At 42.5% G+C, this 21,335-nt stretch overlaps 1 protein-coding gene across 1 annotated transcript in view; it reads left to right on the top strand.

The window, feature by feature from the left end:
* Nucleotides 1–21,335, top strand: part of LOC138590044 (plexin-A1-like) — a 294,703-nt gene that overhangs the window by 32,003 nt on the left and 241,365 nt on the right. The window contains exon 2 of the mRNA XM_069660575.1: nt 9,239–10,625. Coding sequence (XP_069516676.1) covers nt 9,459–10,625 — 1,167 coding nt within the window. The 5' untranslated portion in view covers nt 9,239–9,458. The remainder of the gene's footprint in view (nt 1–9,238; nt 10,626–21,335) is intronic.

Genomic DNA, 21,335 nt, shown 5'->3' with positions numbered 1-21,335 from the left:
AAGCTCACTGGTTTGCCTGACTCCTGACACCGCAGCAATTTTTGTGGCTACACGTAAGCTCATTATGGGCCCGGATACAATTTGATCAAATAAATGATAAATATAACCTGCATCAAAGCCAAAGAGCGGAGTCCTCTTCAAGTCTTCAGGTTCCTCTGACATTTAGAAATCCATTATAAAACAACAGATACCACTTTGCACACTTGTACTCTTAAAGTGAAAAACAAAACAAAGGAAAGCTGTACAACATGAGCAACAACTCTAGACATTTTTCACTCGATCAGACCTAATTTCAATAGAAGAGTTAAGGTTGATCATGGGCAAACATTCCCTTTAATAAGTATCTCTACGAGGGCCCAGCTTTAGCTCACTGATAAGAGTGTACGCCTCATGTTCAGTCTCATGAGTCCTTAGTCCTCGCTGCAGCCCGGGTTCAAATCTAGCCCACAGCCCCTTGCTGCATGTCATCCACCAAACTGTCCTCCAAACATTTCCTGTCCCTCTTTAGCTGTCCGAAACAAATAAAGCCAAAAATAGCCCCAAAAATAACCATTGAAAAAAAGATGTGTATTTATATAATCCTGGTTTGTGTCACACAGGTAGTTCACTCGCAGCAGCAATCTCGTTCAAAGAGAAGGGATGACTTCCTAACCAATAGTGTCAATAGTTGTTAAGCATATAACCAGGCTCATGTGATTTGTCCATTACAGGGTGCAAAAACAAGCTCACTACAGTTGTCAGGATTTAACTTTATCTGAACAATCCTTAAATCCCTCCACTCTGGAGAGCTGGGAGACAGAGTAAGCGTATTGTAGAGGAGACTCAGTCAGATTAGGAATGATTAAGGCTCAAGCACTCAGCCCTGTTCAGGGTAGATTTATACCTCTCTGTCTCAATGAGTGATGTCTGAGCTGCACCTGTCAGCTCATCTAAGTGAGTCTTTGTATCTGCGCCGCACATGCATGAGTGTGTACAGTCCGTCTGTATCTGTGGCTGTGTTAATGTAGGTGTTTCCATGCATATGGATGTGTACTTGGGTGGGTTTGTGTGTATGTGCGGCTGTTTCATTACAGACGTATGCATAAATGTATTTGCCTGCATGTGTTCCTGCAGAATGTAAGCATCTGTTTCCCTGCATGCGTGCCTGTGTTTGAAAATTTCTGCTGAATGGAAGAGTCATTGTATCGTCTGCTCCTTTCTGCTAATCCCTTTTGTGCTTAAACACAGGCTGACACTCTCAGACACACACTGTCTTTTCCTGAAACAAGGAATTATTTTATGCTGAATGATTGCCATATAAATGAGCAGTGTGTGTGTGTGTGCGCAGTGTATTTTGTAGGCAATGAGGTTAAAGCTGCATGCTCTGCTGGCTTGTGTCGTGTGTGCATTCAGCTGTCTGTGTGTCAGTCGTGGTATGCAACTGTAAATGAAGTCACTGTTTCTCCGCTCATGGTGCAGCAGCCCACATGTGCAAACCGCATTCTCTTTATTCTTTCAGCCTCACACAATTTTTTTCTGTCATTTCACACACAAGTCGAGGGTCCAATTAGTGTCGTTGACATGACATATTGTCATCAGTGTCAACCAATTATTTTTGCATGAAAGATAAAACATGACAAAATGCAATTAAAAGACGTCAGCTGCTACCTGCAGAGTCAAGCAGGCTTGGTTTAAAATGAAGAACTCACCTAAAAAATACAAGGAATTTAAAAGAAGGCAGTCTTTTAACCTTGCGTTCGTGTACAGAACCGGCTGGACATAATTGTCTATGCACTACGCGTGTGATACTTCTAAAGGGCGCACCGGAGAGCTCAGGCCATATGTAACCACCGTATGTGCGGGATGTAAACAACAGACATGGCGACGGTTACTATCATGTTCATTCTGAATTCTCACTGGCCCAGTGACTGATTAAATTCCCTATCCAGCTCAGGCGACTGATGACTGGTGGACAAATCACACGGTCAGGACCGTCCCCAACATGTTCCTTTCTGCACGGCTGAACGGTCTTGGTCTTGTTTGCATTTAGCTTTGCAGGTTTCAATGTCGACTTCTATAGTTGAACTTATCTGTCGCCAGCTATATCGACAGGAATGTTTGTCTCTGTTCTGCGGCAATGGCACATCGTACAGATGTGGATAATTGCGGACTTGGTCTACCAGCTGGCCTTCAGCTTGTCCCTGCTACTGTGTTGACCCTGTCACATCCCCTCTGCCTCTGCACTGCCCCTACTGTTCATGTGCATACTGCATCTTGCTTTCGTGTAGCATTATTTTTTGAGGACGTGCACAGCCGACGCTCCACACACAGGGGACACGGGGCAGCTATCATGCATGCAAACGCCCAGTTAAAAGCAAGTATATCTCCGGCCTTACTGAGACTTGTGGTTTTTCACTTGGTCTTCTTGTATGATGATTTAAATGTTTAACTTTGCGGAATCAGTCCTTGTAGAAATACTGAGTAAAACAATGTGTTATGTCCATCTTAGTTAGGTCTCATTTAGAAACAGTGCATCTCATTCATGACTGCCTTCATCATGTTGGATTGAAAGCGTTGAAATCTGTTTGGTCTAAATTGAAACTAAGTATCCTGTTTTCTGTTTCTGGCACGTGTCAGTGAACATACAATGCTCGATTTCAGACCTTTTTCGCTTGGTTTGTTTGTGAATCCTTCCGACTTAATCAAGTTCCCTTTCCTTCCTCCTTGTCTTTTCTTATCTGTCTGTCTGTTAACAGCCAGGAGAGGATGGTGTGAGTCGACTGCAGTCTGCAGTATTAGCACTTGTCAATATTACGCCTTTCGGAAAATGGATTCCAAATAGAAATCTCCTCACGTTCAAGTGTGTGTCCGCCTCCTGGCCTTCGTTCTCATCATCACCTTCTCCTCTGTCCTCATTTGACCTACACTGTAACTTTTACTTTGTGGCCATCTGTTGCAAGAAGCCTGGAGTTAAGAGGCGAATTGATCAGATTAAATGCAGAACATGTGCTTTGGGACGTCTGTTTTGCTGCATCCAAGCAAATCATTTAGACGTCAGACTTCTGCAGGACTGAAATCAGATCTCATTGAACCACTCACACTTCTGTCCCTCAGGATTTTAGGATGAATGACAAGACAAACAAACCAAAACATTACCTTTATCCAAAGTTTAGAAAACATTATTTAACCTTTCTTTTCCCTGCCTACAAACCATGTAAATTCACCTTGTTTCTTTCTAAGCTTGAGCTTTTTTTCTGGCTGCCCCCAGTCCTGAATAAGTTACAAGTGATAATCTTCTCCATGGGACCGAACTACAGATGTGCACCTTATAAACAACACAGGGACATCCATGTTTAAAACAGCAGCAATGGAGGTTTGCAAAGACGAGATAAGGAGGGTTCAGAATGAAAACTATTACGTTTCTTTTGGAATTAACACATTTTTTGAGACACTTTGACCCGGTTGTTTATTAATTATGCTGTTTTCTGGCAGTTGACAACAAGTACGTTCTCCTGGGTGCCCCGTATTCTGAATAATCATCATGTGTTTTTAAATGATTGAGTGTTTTGTGGTTTCTTTGGGGACCACATTTTCCAATGCAAACCCCTTCGAAGGATTTGTCCTTCTATCTGGAGATATTGTGGTTCGCTTGATGAACGTTGGGACGCTGTGATATGAAACATATTGAAGACGTTGCTTCTTGTTAGAGCACAAAGCATTTACCAGATCTCCCTTTGAAACAGCAGGGTTAGACTTTGTCGGTGAAGATGTCCAGAGAGGTATGCGAGTCAATAGAGAGCATTGCGTGTCACCTCTTGTCTTGTTGTTTAATGGCCTTTAAAGGTACAGCCAATCAGATGACAGCTGTCGATGGACATGAAAGCAGCTTGCTGTGGAAAAGAATGATTAAAAAGGTTAAATTGACCCAGAATCCTCTTGATTGTTCTTACTGTTCTTCTTCTCTGTGGGAGGATAATTACCAGTTCCTTCTTTTGTGTTAAACTGAAAAATAACAAAACTGATAAATGGCCTTCGGTAGACTTTTTCTGTAATTCAGATTCCCCCTGTTGTTGATGAAAAATGGGCTGCATCTAACCAGTGTTTTAAAATTGTGAAAGTGGCAAGTATAATTTCCCAGAACTCGAGGTGACGTCTTTAAACGTCGTGTTTTTGTCTGAAAAAGGTCCAAAACCAGAAACACATTCATGCAGTTAATGATAAAGAAAAGATTAAAATCAATTTTACTTTTAAAATGATTGAAACGTCCATCAGTTATCAAAAAAGCTGGTCAGTTAATTGACTAAACGTTTCAGCTTTAGAGGTAAAAGTTCTGCCTGGTGCTCTGTCACACCTTCTGGTCAACACTATTCCACACCGCTGATCATGTGCAGAGCCTTTTGGGCTGCCTTCACACGATCAGCAGTCTGAGCGGCTCTCACGGTTAGCTGGGATGCACACTCAGTCATATGAACGTAGCTCAAGGCTGCAGAAAAGCCAATACACATTTACTTTTTAAATCAGACTCCGAGTCTCCGACATGATTTCTTCATGCTCAAGGTCCTTGATGAGGTGTAGACTGACTGCAAAGATTGTAAAAGTTCAGCAGTTCAAATAACTTTAACTTTCAGCACAGGGTGTAAATTAGCTTCAGCTTTAGCAAGAGGTGTAGAACCCAAGTGGTGTTACAAAGGCCAAGGCACTGATGCTGCAAGGATCTTATTGTCAGTTGTATAACAGACTTTATGTAGAAATCAAAGGTTCAGTCGGTTTTATAAACAGGATCATAAATCGGGTGAAGGCACCAATTAGTTTAATTGTACCCATACCCACAAAGTTTTCTGTGTCCGCTGCTTTTCTCCTGAACAAAAAGTGTTTAAATCAGAGTATTAATGTAAATGTTTATACTTTGCCCCTGGTTCGTACAGTTGGGCTGCCGTTATAAATGCTCTGTGTACATCCAGTTCATGCACAGGCCGGTGTGTTTGGACGTGTGTCTGCCTGTGTTTTTGTAGTAAATAAGATTGAACAGATGCAGGATGCACACACTCACACACACACACACGCAGATAGAAAAACACACAGACTCGCATGGATCGAGTGAGGCCAGCAGGCAGCGATGTGAGCTCCATGCTAAAGAAGCGGTGTGTATAAATTTGCCTAAGTGTTTGGCCAAGGTCTGTGGCTGTGTGTGCAATCGATGTGCCAACAGCAATAAATCAGAGGGATGGACCTGAACGCCTCTACAGCTTCATCTGATGTGGCAGGTGGGCTTCAGGATGGCCTTGACACACACACACACACACACACACACGCACACACGCACACTCCCTCTCTCGCTCTCCATCAGAAGTGAAGTGAAGGCCTGCTTAGTTCAAGGTTTTCTTGGATCAGATAAGATGCTGATCAGTTGGAATTAAAATAATGTCATGATATATCAAGCGATAACATTTTGTCACATTATTTCTGATTAGAGACGTTTTTTGATGATGTATCAAAGAAAAGCTCAGATAATATACTGAATATGGAACAAATAGAGGAATGTACACTTGTTCTCACAGATATACTAAAAACACACACTCACACGCAGTAACATGTGCATGTGGGAGAAGAAGAATATCTTTTAACACATGGTTAATGTTGTGAAACTGTTGGTCAGGTTTCGGCACCAAAGTTCTTGGTTCAGGTTAGAAAAACAAAAGATTCTGGTTTGTGTTAAAATAAATGCTTGATGTCAGTAACTTTATGTTATGTGCATATGTGACTTTCAGTCTCACGCAGGATTTGAGCCCGGCCTCCTGAGGGAAAGTCTGTCCACCCCTACCGCCACCATGAGTGAACTTATCCCTCGTTATTCTAAGTCACCAGAGTTTCTAGAGCAGTGGTTTTCAACTGGTCTACCCTCAGGACCCACAAATTGCGACCCAAATTTCTGAATTTATTCAACCACTTATTGAATGAAAAATGGTGCAGTTTACTACTGCATGAATGCATCAGAAACCCATGTCCTTCAAAATAAAAGCACAGTATAGCAAACTTTTTTGCGAGAACCAAGGTTCTAGAGGATTTATCTGCTCCCTTCAAGATGGATCTTCCTTGACTTTCCATAGAGCATTGTTTTGTGACATGTAATTTTAACACATTACATTCCACTATTACGTCCTGGTCATTTGACGTACTTCTGTGCAACTACACTGACTTAATCCCACATGCCTATGAGTTACATATATGTTGGAAAATGTAAATGTGCCCAATTTGATAAGAACGCAACAATGCATAACCACATGATTATAACATCAATGTGCATTTTTGATTAGAAATCTGTGCACCACAGCAGGAGGACAGTTTACACCTGTGCATGTGCCAACAGTCACTTCTCTAACATCTTCATTAAGAACTCAGTTTTTTCTCTGATCTAATTCAGACATTTAAAGCAACACTCCGCTGTGAGACACCTTCCTCTCTCCTCTCATCCTTTTTCTTTTCAGTTTCGTCAAACAGTTCCTCACATCATCGGCTCTCAGCTCCACTGGTTTCTAAAGCTACAATGCGACTAGAGTCAACGTGTGCTACATGGTTTAAGATTATTTATAGAATTTGTAAAAAAAACTTCAGAGAAGCTGAGATGAAAATGTTCAAAAATAACTGTCTTAACTTGTCATTTTGAACAGTGATTATAATTAAGTTTCCTCTCGTCTATTCATGGTTGGTGTATGGGTGGTGCATGAGTGTGCATGGGCAGGTCTGTTTTATGTCAATTATGTCTATGAGTGTGCGTGTGTAGGGGTGTAAAAATACTTTTGACCAAATACTGTACATGTGTGTTGTGTTATCACATTTGTGTGTGTGTGTGTCTAACAGTAGCTGCATTGTCCTGATGGGACAGGCATCAGCATCGTCATCTCGGGCCACTGTAATCATGGCTGGGCTGGAGATGAAAGACACTATTGACAAGAGGTGAAGTGTCTGAGAGAGAGAGAGAGGGAGAGAGAGGGAGAGAGGAATGTAATGAGAGGAAGGAATGAGAAACAGCAGCCCAAACGAGAGACGAGAATAGTTTGCTGACCAAACTCCATTATGAAACAAGCTCTGATATTGCTGAGCTTAAACCAATGAACTAATACAGACATGCGGTTATACATGGCTGTCAGGCATGGTTGACACTAGGGCTGGGCAATATGACGATATATACCGTTAAAACAATATGAAAATGTCTATCATATGTGTTTTTCTATATGGTCTCTATTGTGATGTAACAAAACCAGCAGCTGAACTGCAGTTTTTTACGTCATTTTGACAACGCTTTACGTACTGATCCTTGCAATCCAGTCCGGAAAAGGACTCGTACTCAGCCCAAGCGAAAACGGAAAGTCAGTACTTTTTATTTGTCAAATATTTAACTCACACAGGATTATCCAGAAATAGGCTTTACCATGTGGTTATTTCATATTGACTTATTATTTGTTACATTACCAGAAAACATTATATATTGTGATATATATTGTTGTGATATAGGATTTTGTCCGTATCGCCCAGCCCTAGTTAACACCATGGATGATTGTGACAACCTTTGTTCCAAGATGGGGCCCAGTCATTTGAATGAATGTTACTCACCAGGTGCATTCACCAATAATGTTCTTGTTTGTGGCTTATTCCCCTCCCACGCGCTATTTTGATGATTGTTTAGGCCCCAACAAAGCTTTAGAAATGGTAAATCTTTGAATTGTTGGCCATTTCTCGTTTATGTGATTGGAGTTTGGGCACCCTGTCATTTTGTTGCAGTGCAGCATTGAGACATAACGGCAGCAGGCATGAGAGAAATGGCAACATTAAACTGTTTACTTCAGGGCTTGTCACCCCGTAGATCAGCTCTGTCAGAACCAAATGGCTTTTTGGGGAGATAATTGTGTCAGTGTTTTCAAAACCAGGAAATAATTCCTGATTAAAGAAGAAAACATTATCAGCAGTTTCATGGCTGTCTCTTATTGCACGTATTGTGTAACCAAGATCTCTGTCATCAGCCAAATAGATTAAAATGAATTGAAATGGCCTTGTTGTTAAGAGGATTACATTTTGCTTGACTTGGAGTAAGATGCAGCTGAGGTGGAAAACAGGTGAGCAGGGCTTTCAGACTCTGCTGGTTAGAAGAATTTTGATGTTACTCCAACGTTTCCAAAGCTATCTAGCCAGCGTGTCTCCTTCTCAACTTCGGATTACATTCAATAATATCCATCTTCATCACAGGAAATGATAATAATAGCCACAATAGTGGTGATGGGTGAGCATGTTGAGCTTTTGCACCTTAACTTTCAAGACACTTTGTTTCTCAGTGCATTCAAGGATAGGCCCCAGCCCCCAGTGACCCCGAACCTCGATAAGCAGCTAGGTCTATAAAAAATGAGTGGAAGGATGGGAAAATAGACAGATGGTCAATCTCCCCTCTTTTTTTCTATCTTCCTCTTAGTTTTTACTTATAACAATCGTGCCCACCATCTCCACTACCTTTATATTGAACTGGTATGAAGCCAAATAGTTTTCACTTCCTTCTCCCTCTCACTGTCTCCTGTGTTTTATCATCCTGGACCGGTTCTCTCCCTCTCTCTCTGCTTTCTTTTTAACAGGCAGGCCTATATTTCTCTGCTCTGTTGCTCAACAGTATATATACTATAGGATTCTCCCTGCAGCCATGCTTGTAATTTATGGATGTTTACCTGCTATCCCTATGCTGCACATCGCTCGCTCAGCCTGCATTTTGTAACAATGTTGGTTGGCTTTTCTATGCCTCTTGTATGCGCATGCTGTTTCAAAGTACACCTACCTGTTTCCTTTTTTGCTCACACGTTTGTGACACAGGTTGCAGTTCAAGTGTATCTGTAGTGCATAAGTATTTTTCTGTGTGTGTGTGTGTGTGTGTGTGTGTGTGCGCACTTTGTCGGCTGGATCCTTTTAATACCACCAGACAATCGATACGCAGAGGAGCAATGTTTGGCCCTGTCTTCTTTTAAAAGATGCACTCCACAGAGTGGTGCGAGCCAAGAGTCAAGAAGTCAATAAAACAAAGCCGATAGTGCCCTCATTTGTTTTTTTTGGACTTCAGCGTCGAGGCCTCTGAGTCTGGGTCTGTGGGCGAATATTTAGTGTTTTGTCATTTCGATACAAACAAATAAATTCTATTTGTCAGATCTGTGGAAGTGTATAACACAAGTCCATGAATATATTGACGTCTCTGTTTGCTAAGATTTCCTTTGTTTCTCTTTCTCAGGGCTGGTGGCGGACGAGGCTGAGGACCAGGGGATGAGGTTATAAAAACAGCAGTGGAGAAAGGAGGAAAATAGGAAAAGGAAGTTGATTGCTTGGAAACTCTTCTTTTGTATCATCGTACCCTGCAGTCCCGCAAGGCACCGACTGACCCTGAAGAGGATTACACACTGAAAAATCCACACTAACACCCACCTGTTCGCACCTCCCCTCCCCTCACCACCATGTCCTTCCACCTAAACCCATCTCTTCTTACCCTCCCCGCCCTTTTCCTGCTCCTCTCCCTACCCATGCCCTCCACCTCCACTCCTTCCTCCCTTCTCTCCTTTTCCCCTCCAGAAGGAGGTCTCACTCATTTAGTTGTTAACAACAAAACAGGCGAGGTTTACCTGGGCGCTGTCAACTGGATCTACAAGCTATCCAGTAATCTGACCAAGCTACGAAGCCATGTCACTGGCCCAGTCACGGACAACCCTCGCTGCTACCCTCCACCTGGCGTCCAGTCCTGCCCCCATGAGCTGGTGCAGACCTCTAATGTCAACAAACTCCTGCTACTTGATGCTGCCCACAACCGCTTAATTGCTTGTGGGAGTACTTCCCAGGGAATATGTCAGTTCCTGCGTCTGGATGATTTGTTTAAGCTCGGCGAGCCCCACCACCGCAAAGAGCATTATCTATCCAGCGTCGCTGAGGCAGGCACCATGTCCGGTGTTGTGATCTCCCCGGATCTTTTTGGTGGAGGTGGGAAACTTTTTGTCGGCACTCCCATCGATGGTAAATCTGAGTACTTCCCTACACTGTCCAGCCGCAAGTTAATGTCCAACGAGGAGAACGCTGACATGTTCAGCTTTGTCTACCAGGATGAGTTTGTCTCCTCGCAGCTGAAGATTCCCTCAGACACGCTCTCCAAGTTCCCAGCGTTTGACATCTACTACATCTATGGCTTCAACAGCGAGCAGTTTGTGTATTATCTTACGTTACAGCTTGACACCCAGCTGACCTCACCAGATGCCAGCAGCGAACAATTCTTCACCTCTAAAATTGTCCGCCTATGTGTTGACGATCCTAAGTTCTACTCGTATGTTGAGTTCCCCATTGGCTGCACCAAGGATGGAGTGGAATATCGCTTGGTTCAGGATGCTTATTTGGCCCGGCCAGGGACCCGTCTGGCACGGTCGCTTGGTATTCAAGAGCACGAGGAGGTTCTGTTTACTGTATTTGCACAGGGTCAGAAGAACAGAGCCAAGCCGCCAAAGGAGTCGGCTTTGTGTCTGTTCACAATGAGACGGATAAAGGAGAAGATTAAAGAGAGGATTCAGTCGTGCTACAGAGGAGAGGGGAAACTCTCCCTGCCCTGGCTGCTCAACAAGGAGCTGGCCTGCATCAACTCGGTGAGTGATTGAGACAGCCGCTCCCAGAGGTGTTTCTGTGATCATGAGAGTTATGAAATACCAAATTGTTGTAGGACATTTTGGTTTGTGGTTTTGTGTGCATGTGTTGTTTACAGAAAAGGCTGGTTCACATCAATTTAAGTTTCAAGTACAGTTAGCACACTAGTCCTTGAAATAATGGTCAGTTTGGACTGCTTGTCTTAACCTTGAAAGTTGCCAATAGCATTTTAGTGGTCATGACTTTGGGTGTGTTCGAATACAAACAAATTTCAGTACGTTTTGTCGAGCTCTGAAGAATTAATTTCATTAAATCTGTTTAACGTCGGTGGGAAATTTTCTCTGGGGTGGCTTCAAGTAATTGCCTGAGAATGCAAGTAACTGTTCATGTCTCAGAGAGCTGCTGAGCATTATGTTAGCCAAACTGTATGGAAAACACCCTACAGGCAATTCTTAGGATGATTTCAACATTGGTCTTATGTTTAACTGAAATTGCCCAAGCTTTAGTATATTTTGCCCTTGTTACTCTCACCGCCGAAGCCAGAACCTCAAAACTCCAAGTTGTTTGTGCATCTATTTCCTTGGTTAACCCCAAAGTGGAAAGTGTGAATCTCAACAAATCCCCAATCAAAGAAAACGATATTTCTATTTTGGTTTGGGCCAAAGCCACCTACATTTAGGTCTGATTGCACATTAAGCTTGTGGAACAAAATGCTGTATCAGTGGCTTCCTCAAATCCAGTAATGTAGCACCATGGGAGAATGTGGCTGGAAAATACAGTATATTTACCATTGCATCCCAGAGAGAGGATATATTCATGGTTAGAGTATGAGTAAAAAGAGTTTTGACAACATACTACATCACTATTAGTTGTACCTGCAGTACTGTAACCTAACTTATCTTCAGTGTTAGAAAACCGTAGTCCTCATACTTTTCTGTCCAATCTTCAATGTGTTGAGCACAATGAAGGAGATCAATTGGTGCTGATCCTTTCAAATGTTAGCTGAGTTTACATGGACATGGATACACAATAAGTAAAAGTAAAGCGTAATTCAATTAGAATAGATTAGAATTACTTTTTTTTATAACCTGATTAAAACTAAAGTTCTACATTGTAAAGGATTTAGCCTGATGATTGCTGCATTTGGTCTGGGCATGCCAGACTTCATGGGAATGTTTGTTCTCATAATTTTTCACTTAATAGGCAGTTTGCAAACAGCTTATGGGCATTACCGCCACCTATTTGACCAGGGACATGCATAGTAAATGCCCATCATTTAAAGGAGTTGTAATAGTTGCTATAAGAGCAACTACTGCACTGAACAGACAAAAGATATCCATCTTCAGGGAGCTGATCACACGTCAAAGACATATTGCTGGTGCTTGAAGGTAGCTGTTGAAGAAGACAAATGCAAAACCTATTCTTATGCAGCTTTTCCCATAGGTCGGGGGGGACTGAGGTGATGACAGTGACAGACAGACAGAAAGATCCGCACGATTAACAAACAGATCCACGTTATGTAACGTCTAATGTCCTCCCCGCGCTGCGTTATTATAACCTATGATGAACTGATCGCAGGTTACAGCTCCTGCTCGTGTCATTCGCAGCATGTAGAGATGTAGTTTATACTGTATAGTAACTGTGCACGGAAATAAGGACAGATGGCGACGTTATTGAGCAAGTTACAGAGCGTGAGAAACACACTCCTAATGTCTGTGGTTTAAAAGGAAAAATCTAAAATCAGAATACTGATTTTTGCCGACGATTACCATGGCAACGACTGAAGCTTCAAATCATTTGGGTCTGCCCTAAGCCGGCTCCGATGCAATATATGCATGTGCATTTCTCTCTGTTTCTTTGCAGAGCATGTGTGACTTTGAGTAGGTGAAACCTTCCCACGATATCAGAATGAATCCCAGGGAGGGGCTTGAGCGAGGGGAGATTGCCCAGTGCCACAAGTTAATCGATCACGTATGGCGTCGTTCTCTCAGGGGGGGAGAAAAAAATGCTATAATGGGTCGCAAAATCTACCTGAGCGGCCGTTAATATACTTGGACAAGTAAAGTCTATGTGTGGGAAACTCTGCTAATGCCTGTGCCATGCAGCTGTTCTGAAATAAGTAATGACTTTGTACCCACAGCTAATGTCTAATAATGTGAATTAATGTGGAATTACCAGGAGAACTTAAAGAACTTGATAAATTCAGTTCTTTGGTATTGCAGCTGAAAATCTCATATCATTAACATAAAAACACAACTTAATATAATATTGTCAGAACTGTTCAATGGTTGAATGATACTGCTGGTTCAGTGTGGAGACAGGACAGCTGTCTACTTTCAGGAATAATTCAGGCTGTCCACAGGTTGCGGGTGGCTTGTCTTTCCCTTTCTTCATAGTTGAGCTGGCCTAAGGGTGTCTGAGAGACATTTGTGGGTGTGGGTGTGTGTGTCTGTGTGTGTGTCACCGGCATGTCACACACAGCCCTGAATCCTCATGAATAATTCACCTGGTCTCACCTTCTGTTATTCAGTCAGTGCTCCATAACAACCTGCCATAAATCTCTGGACTCCTCTGCACCTCTCTGTGTCTCCATCTCCTCTTTCTCTCTCTCCCATCCCGTCCACCCTTTTCTTCCATGCCTGTCTTTCTAGCCCCGTCATTTGCATTAAGATTTATTTCATTTTTCTAAGCCAATTCTCCCTCAGCTGCTTCTTTTTATCTTCTTTGCTTGCTTTGCATTGCTCCCTTTCCCTCCCCGAACTACTCTCGCTGACCTCTTTTCTTTGTCTTTAATTTTTAACCTTTCACCTCGCTCAGTTTTACACTCCTCTTCAGCGTCCTCCCTCTTGTCCCCCTCTCTCTCAAGCCTTTGCTCTTTCACCATCCCTCTCTGCCCTCTCCTTGACTTTCCACTGAGTGATGAGGTAGAGAGTGACTTAGTGTGTAAAGCCAGGGCCGGGATGTGATGTGAAAATACAATGTGGAGGGAACAGATGATGCAGTGTAAGAAGGGAGCAGACTCATGGGACATGAAAGAAAATGGGAGTCTTGGGTTTTCATGGGAGGAGGAGGAAAGAATTGGAAGGAAGGGAGGATGTGGACAGAGGACAGGGTTCAGGAAGAAAGGAAAATGAGAATAGATGGAATGGAAGTTGTTTTAAATAGTTGGAAGGCAGACCGATGGAAAATTATTGGAATGAGGTAGAACAAAGGGATGAGAGTATACTCTATAGAGAGAAAAGTACCAGTACATTTTCAAAGACATAGAGTCAAGGGGAAGGACATGAAAGGTGGAGACAATGGAGGCAAGACTAACTAGGTAGAGAGAGGAAGGGGGAACTGGCTTTGCTCTAGGGATGGCGTTGTCAGCCAGTCTGTATTTGCTGAAGTATATTACAGACTGAAATATTTCAACTGTTGCATGGATTGGGATGAGCATATCTGAAGAAAACCCAGGTCCTCAGAGGATGTTCTTTACCGACTTTGGTGATCCCCTTACTTTACCTCTAGCTCTACCAGTATGTCAAGGTCCTGTGACCTTTTACTTAACCTGTGATAGCTTGTGGAATACATGGGATGGATTCACACGAGTTGTTGTGCAGACAGTCATGGTTGACAGATGATGCACCCTACTTACTTTGATGATGCCCTTACTCTTCTTTAAGGGTACCTTTGGTGTTCCTCTGACTTCTTTCATCTTGTGCCAACACCAAACTTCTATAGGCAGGTTTATAGTAAGTGCCGTCTAACTATTTTACTTGTGTTTCAAGTCAAATCACCATTGTTTTTAATATTATTATTTAAAAGATGAGTCACAGTACGTCTGGAGCTTAAGCTATCACTGCCAAAAGCTTAGCTAACCCACAACTCGGCTGGCGGCCCTTAAAGCCGGACCGAAGAGCGTCTGAGGAAAAACAGATTTCTACAGTAACACGATGTAAAGCAGTGGCTCTACTGGTTTTAGTTGCGGTGAATTCAGCTGCTGGTAAAAACACTGTGAACATTGAAGAGGCATTTAAGACTCTGCTCAAAAGTTTGTGGCCTTTCATGTTGTTTCTCCGGGTGCAATGACACAGCAAGAAAACAGAAGTTCAGAGTCAACGCAGGGTGTTCCCTGATAACTTGAATCATCAATTTTAAAGATAAAATCTCGAAGATCTGTTAAGTCACTATCGCCAAATGAGCTAACACAATGGTGATTGAGCCTATGACCTACTGATGACAGCCTTTGCATTTGCAGTATTATGGACTGGGTGTCTGTGGCGACTTTTCGTGGAAAAAATCACAAGCAGTGATTGGTTGGTGTTGTGAGTAAACAGTAATCTACTATGGCTGAACAAACAGAGAAAAGATGGATGACTACAGATACAACTTCAAAAAGAAGTGAAAAAGAAACAAACTCGATGCTCAGATGAAGCAAACAGTCTGAAAAGGAAAGCGACCGTCAGCCAGGAAAATCAAGAGTTACAACCGGAGCCACACATGTAGCACTGTCTGGATATCTGGGAAGTGTGCTCCTGCAATTAACGTTTATCGCCACAGGTGGCACCAAAGAGAACAAAACTGAGATCTTTGATATTACCACTTAAAGGAGCAGCCCTATAGACATGAATGCAGTGTGGCTGGAGATTTTAAGTTGATACATATTTGCCAATAGAACAAAAGTAATGAGACACATGCTACGTGTAGCTTGTTGTATGTTTTATGTCATTACAATGTATGCAATGTGTTGGACACCTCTGGTCCACTTATGAAGAGGCTTGGGCGAGTTAGAATGAGCTGCCAGGTTTATTTTTCTGCCTTCATTATCCAGCTGCAGGGATCAAATCGGTGTCTGTTGTATTATTACATGAGCAACCAAAATCACTTGTTTCCCATGCTGTCTCTGTTGTTGGTATTGACCCCCCATATGTTTTAGCTTTGCTCTAAAGCCTTGAGCTCGTTGGAATTAGCTGCCTCTTTATTTGCTAAATAGAAGTCACTTACTGTGTTCTGCCAGACACTGACAATATGAATTTTCTGAACCAAATCACAAGTTCTTGTAATGTTGCTGCTTAACTTCCGTTATGTTTTCATGGCTCATGAATGACAATTACAATGTTACATCTCTGTCACAGGCCCAGTGGTGCTGTGCAAGCGCCATGTGGCCTTGTAGTATAAAGTGTACTGTATATGCATGGGATTATGCTAATGAGCGTACAGTTACATGATTGTCCTTTATGGCCATCTGTCGTTCTGCTGCGATCGATCAAGGTCGTGTCAGCAGAGCTCGCTCTGGGACGCTGCTGTGATGAATTCATCATCTCCTCGAACAGGCATGTTCAGTGTTTCCTGACGTTGGCGCTGACAGCTCGTTGCCTCTGCACCGGTGTCGTGTGGAAACTTTCATAGCGGCTCATTCCCAGAGACAAGGTCGGGTCAGTCGGCACTCAGACACACCCCTCTACCTGGAAGCTATCAGAGTTCATCACCGTGTGCAGCACTTGAGGAAATCATTTTCTAAAAACGGCCCTATATGAAGAACTATATAATTTTTTTTTGGATTGTCAATCTTATCACCTTCATCACAAATTATTACACAACTCTCACATTCCTTTGGCAGCGGATCATCTTGGCCACTTGTATCAGGGTTATAGCTGCTAAAAGGAGGGACTTTATGGTCACAGTTCCACACCTAATATGAAATTGACTTGAAATCAGTCCAGGTCCAATTCCAATTTTCCTGTTATGGCTCGGGTAGTATAATTCATATATAGGAGAGAAAGTCATTTGCATGATGCTCCAGTCCTTGAGGGCCTCTACAATGTCATCCATGACTTGAGTTCTGTGTAGGTAGAGCATATTCAGGACCGGCGGACTGTTACTCATATGAAACCCAGAAAACAAGAGAGCGGCAGGAGGGATATTTGTGTGACACCAACCTCTCACATTGGAAAGGCCTCTTTGCTCAGTTTGCATGCTTGCCTTGTGATCAGTTACGGAACAATGAACTTATTGAATGAAGGAAAACAGATTACAAAAAACGTGATAGAGGTGGAACAGAGGACAAATTGACAGAATATGGGTTTATAGATGATGGTTCAGCTATGAGGGAGAACATGTTCCTCTGTGAGGCCTGCTTAACATCCAGCATGAAAGTGGCTTTAATCCCAAACACTCCAATAGTTGCAGCCTGTTCAACGCCCCCCCTCTTCCTGTCTGACTCATTGAAATAGCAATATGCTCATGTCATGCACTTGGGGTCAGCGGGACTAAATTCTTCCATTGAAAGAACTGACTTTAGTATGCTTTCCCACCAAAATCAGCACGTTGACGCAGGTTTTTTAGACCCGGGAAGATCTGCCTATCGATGCCGATTGTCTCATTTCCCATTGCCGGTGGAGTATACTGCTGTCGGTCTCTTTTCTGCTGTGTCACCTTCTGACGTCACAAAGGCACCGGAAACAGGGTTAGTAAACAGTGAAGATGGTGGTTAGGTCTTCATTGTGTCTATTACTCATACAGTCTATTTATCAAACTGGAACGATGTTCGAGCGCTGCTTTAACGGAGACTGGCGGAATTTGTTGCTGAGATGACAAGGAGTCACAGAAGTTGCTGACGGAGTGAATGGTGCCAAATGCACCTCTGACCCCATCTACAAGGGATTGTCGTGGGTAATAGAGATGTTTCAGTCATGAACGATTCCTTCAAAAAGAACTCATCTTTTTAGTGATCTGAATGATCCGTTCAATTCCATGCATTCATCCGTTCCTGCCCTTCATTAAATTCTCTCTCGCTTGATGTTAACGTCCAACAGAACTGCGTCTGACTCTGCTCTGCTCGCAGTTTCCCAATCCCTTCCTTCTTTTACAAAAGCAGACTGATTGATGCACGTGCCAATCACCTTTTGGAGGAGGGCTGTATTTATCAAATGACCATGTCATTGGTTAGGAGAACTATGGAACGTATCACTTGACCGAGAATGGTCCTCGTGAACGATACGACCTGATTACAAACGAAAGTGGGACGGAAGTATTTCAGGCGTGCGAACAAAGCCAGTTCACAGACGTGTAAATCTCTGACAGATGAACACAAACTGAATAATGTAATTTATTTATGAAGACATAAAGGTTTTGTAATGTACAAGTTGAGCCAAGTAACTGTTATATCGTGATGCTTTTACGAGAAGACCAGTGAATGCAACGAGATCGGTCATCGTTCATCAACGAGTTCGAGAGAGGAAGGAGTGACTGAGCTGTTTCCTTGTCATTACGGTTAAACCGGAAATGTCACTGAACGACTTGGTGAACGAGTCTCATGAACTAATCTTACAGCTGAATGAGATTTGAAGATATGAATCAGTGCAAAGACCCATCTGCCATCTCTAGTGGGTAAAGGCACCTTTTGAGAAGTTTATTTTATATTACATGAAGAGAGCTGGTACTCAAAAGTTCCACAGATCCCCAAAGATTCAAAAGATCTTTTTTGCTTCTCTTTTCTTCCCCAGTATGTTTGCCTGTTTTTTTCCCCCAGTAGCTTTATTAAAAAAAAAAATTGCACTTATGCATTGCAAGTAATATATTCTGCCCCATTTCATGTCACGCAGTATTCTGATTAGTTGGACAGTAGCAGTAGCCACATGTTAATTTTGTCCTAAATTTCTCACACTCTCATTATGTTTCCACAGGCTGTGTTTGCTTCCAGAGCTCCAAACATGCTGCTGGTTAGCGTGACTCTTTTAGATTGATGTTCCATGACAGCCCAAAACCTTACAGAGCAAAAGGAACTTAAATGTTGTGAAGACAAGCAAGTAAAAAGAGTTTGAGTATCAGAGTTAATGTCAGAACTAGAAACTGGACTTGATGATGCATGTTAGGATTCACACGCAGTGTCTTGAAGTTATAATCACTTCTGTAGCCGTAGCGTCTATTGCTGCATTCGTACCTTTAATATCTTTGTGTCGATTTCACTTTGGAGTACGATTATGTGATTTTTCTTCTTTCCAAACCCCCTAAGTAGACCTGACTGTTTTATGTGATAGAAACACCAGGTTGGTGTGTTTGAAAGGAAGGGCTTGGGTTTAAAAAAAAGATTTTTACAATTCAAATTGATTCTCATTTGAATGACCCAATACTGATTTATAAATCCTGAGATCTTTAAAAATGTGTTAGAGTGATCGCCGCAACGAGTCTTTTTATCGTGTGTGCGTCCATGAATATGTAAGTTAGTTTTGCACTGATGTTTATGTTACTCTCTGTTAGCATCGGCGTCGGCCGCGAGTGTATTTTCGGCATGTTGTTCAGCAGGAGGCTCCAGCCCTGCTCCTGGAGAGCTACCTTCCTGCATGTTTTAGGTTTGTCCGTATTCCAACACACCTGATTCGAATGTTTTGCTCATTATCAATCCCCTGAGAGGCTTCAGTTGGATGATAACGAGCAGATCGTTCAAATCAGGTGTGTGCAGGAAGGTAGCTCTCCAGGAGCAGGGCTGGAGACCCTTTTTGTAAAGTATGCCTTTTCCCATAACTCTTATTCTCGTGTGTTTTTGTTCTCAAATCTCGTGCAAGTTGAACCCCAGTTTGTTTAATCAAAACCATGAGCCAGACGTACAGACTAAAAATCTGAGACTTGAAAAAAAGTCATAAAATTGTTGATATTGTGTTGACTGCTGTGTGTTGGTCACGGTAAATAATTAAAAGTGTTGATAATGCACCAGGTTAGAGATGCATTGATATTGTAACTGAAATACGCCTAAACAAATCGATATCGAATCAGATCTGATTGGGTTGGAAATCAAATTGAATCGGGACATTGTGAATCGGAATCGAATCGAATTGAGAAATCCTTTTCGATACCCAGCCCAATTGAAAGCCTTTTTGAGTTTAGGTGAGCGTTCTCTCCTACACACCATCATAGGTGTGGCTCCAACCACACGTCTCTCCCTGTGCATCTTTTATGTCCGCTCATTATCAGGAAGCGGCCAGTGTTGGTCTTCTGGGAGTAAAGCGGAGCGGTGGGTGACCTTCGCTGGCTGTGGGCTGCCGTCCAGCTCCACAGCTCTGTGAGCAGGCCGACCCGGCAACGCTACAGCCTCAGCATGAGTAATGAGACTGATTCAGACAGAGGGAGGGAGATACTATCCTCTGTGCATTGGTGTGTGTGTATATCGGACTTTATCTCTCCCTCGCCGTATACTTTGCTGAGTGCTCATTTGTGTATGTGTGTGTGCACGCTTTTATCCTGCTCCCAAGAGAGACAAAACAACAGTGAAAACAAACAGAGGAAAATGGGCTGATAATCAGAGAGTTTGCGTGCGTGCGTGTGTGTGTGTGAGTGTGTGTGAGTCCATATTGTCTGCAGAGCCACAAGGTGGACGTCACAGGGAAAATTGCCTGCAATAACAGAGAGCAAGAAGACTCTCTTCTATTGTTATTGGTCTCCCTCTCTCACTGCGACTCTTCCTCTCTTTACCTTCCTTTCTCTATCTTTTCTCTCCCTCTCTCTCTCACTCTGTCTCTTTATTTCTCTGAGCATAATAGTGTTTATTAATATTTATCAGTGTTGATCACTGCTGGCCAGGATTACAGTCTATTTCTGTGGCATTTTGTATTCTGTCTTCCAGGCGGCTGGTGACTGGTGTGTGTGTGTGTGTGTGTGTGTGTGCATCTGTGTATTTGTATCCTTTCACTGCTTCATTCTCTCTCTATCTCCCTATTGTATCTTCAGTCTCATTAGCGTTAGCTTGTGCCTCAGTGGATGGATCACCCACATTGCATCAGGCTCCAGGGCCTGCTGGGTGGGGAATATCAGGGCTCTAATGGCTGCGCTTACATCATGCACACTAATGTTTCCTACATATTTATTAAAGCAAATGAGCTGACAGGCATACATGAACTCCATCACCTCTTGTCCTAGCTGGTAGTGACTTGGATTAGGGGCAATTTATACTGGTTTGTCGGTGCAGGATCAGTCTGTTGTGGTAAATTCATTAAGTGGCAAAGTAGAGGAAGCTATTTTAGGCATTAAGGACACCGGAAATAAAAGCCCCATTCATTTTCAGCAACACGATGTTTTGTGATTGCAGTTGGAGAGCTGAAGATGCCAAAGCTAAACTGCACAGAGAAACGTAAGGAAAGACATATTCTGCACCAAAATATGAGCATTTTGGTGCATCTGTAAGAGAGACCTTAAGCGACAAACTGTATAAACGTCATGATAAAAGGCAAATGTGGTGCAGTGTTTGTTTCTCTGTGCGATGACTACATTTGCTAATTCATGATTTATGCATGCAACGGAGGCTGAGGCCGCTCACTGTCGCAGTGTTCAGAGTCATTTGCTACGACAGTAAGAAAAACTCTGTATGAATGTGACTATGGGTGACGTCTTTCACATTACATGTAGTCATTTAACTCATGTTTAATATAGAAAGAAAACAAGAAACGACATTAATGCAGCTTTAAATGATTCAGGAGACGTCTCTGTTTAAAATAAATAATTTATTAAATATTAATTACAGAAAACTTCTGGTTTAATGGTACAGTTTGTCAGGAAGTGCAGACAGAAAGTTTAATAAGAATTTATTATGAAATCATGAGCCGTGATCTGATCTGGAATCTTTCAATAGAACTGTAATTAGCTTCCATATTATCTTAACTATCAATTACATACAGCTGACCCGATAAAAGACCACAATCTGTGTCTGTACAAGCATGGCATCTGTTTAGCTCAGTGGT

Source organism: Semicossyphus pulcher, unplaced genomic scaffold, assembly GCF_022749685.1.
Source record: "Semicossyphus pulcher isolate SPU_LCO1_2020_fin unplaced genomic scaffold, fSemPul1.0.p SCAF_13, whole genome shotgun sequence".
In the NCBI taxonomy this organism is placed as follows: domain Eukaryota; kingdom Metazoa; phylum Chordata; class Actinopteri; order Labriformes; family Labridae; genus Semicossyphus; species Semicossyphus pulcher.
Note: the sequence above shows the minus strand (reverse complement) of the source record. Positions and strands in the feature narration are given on the sequence as shown.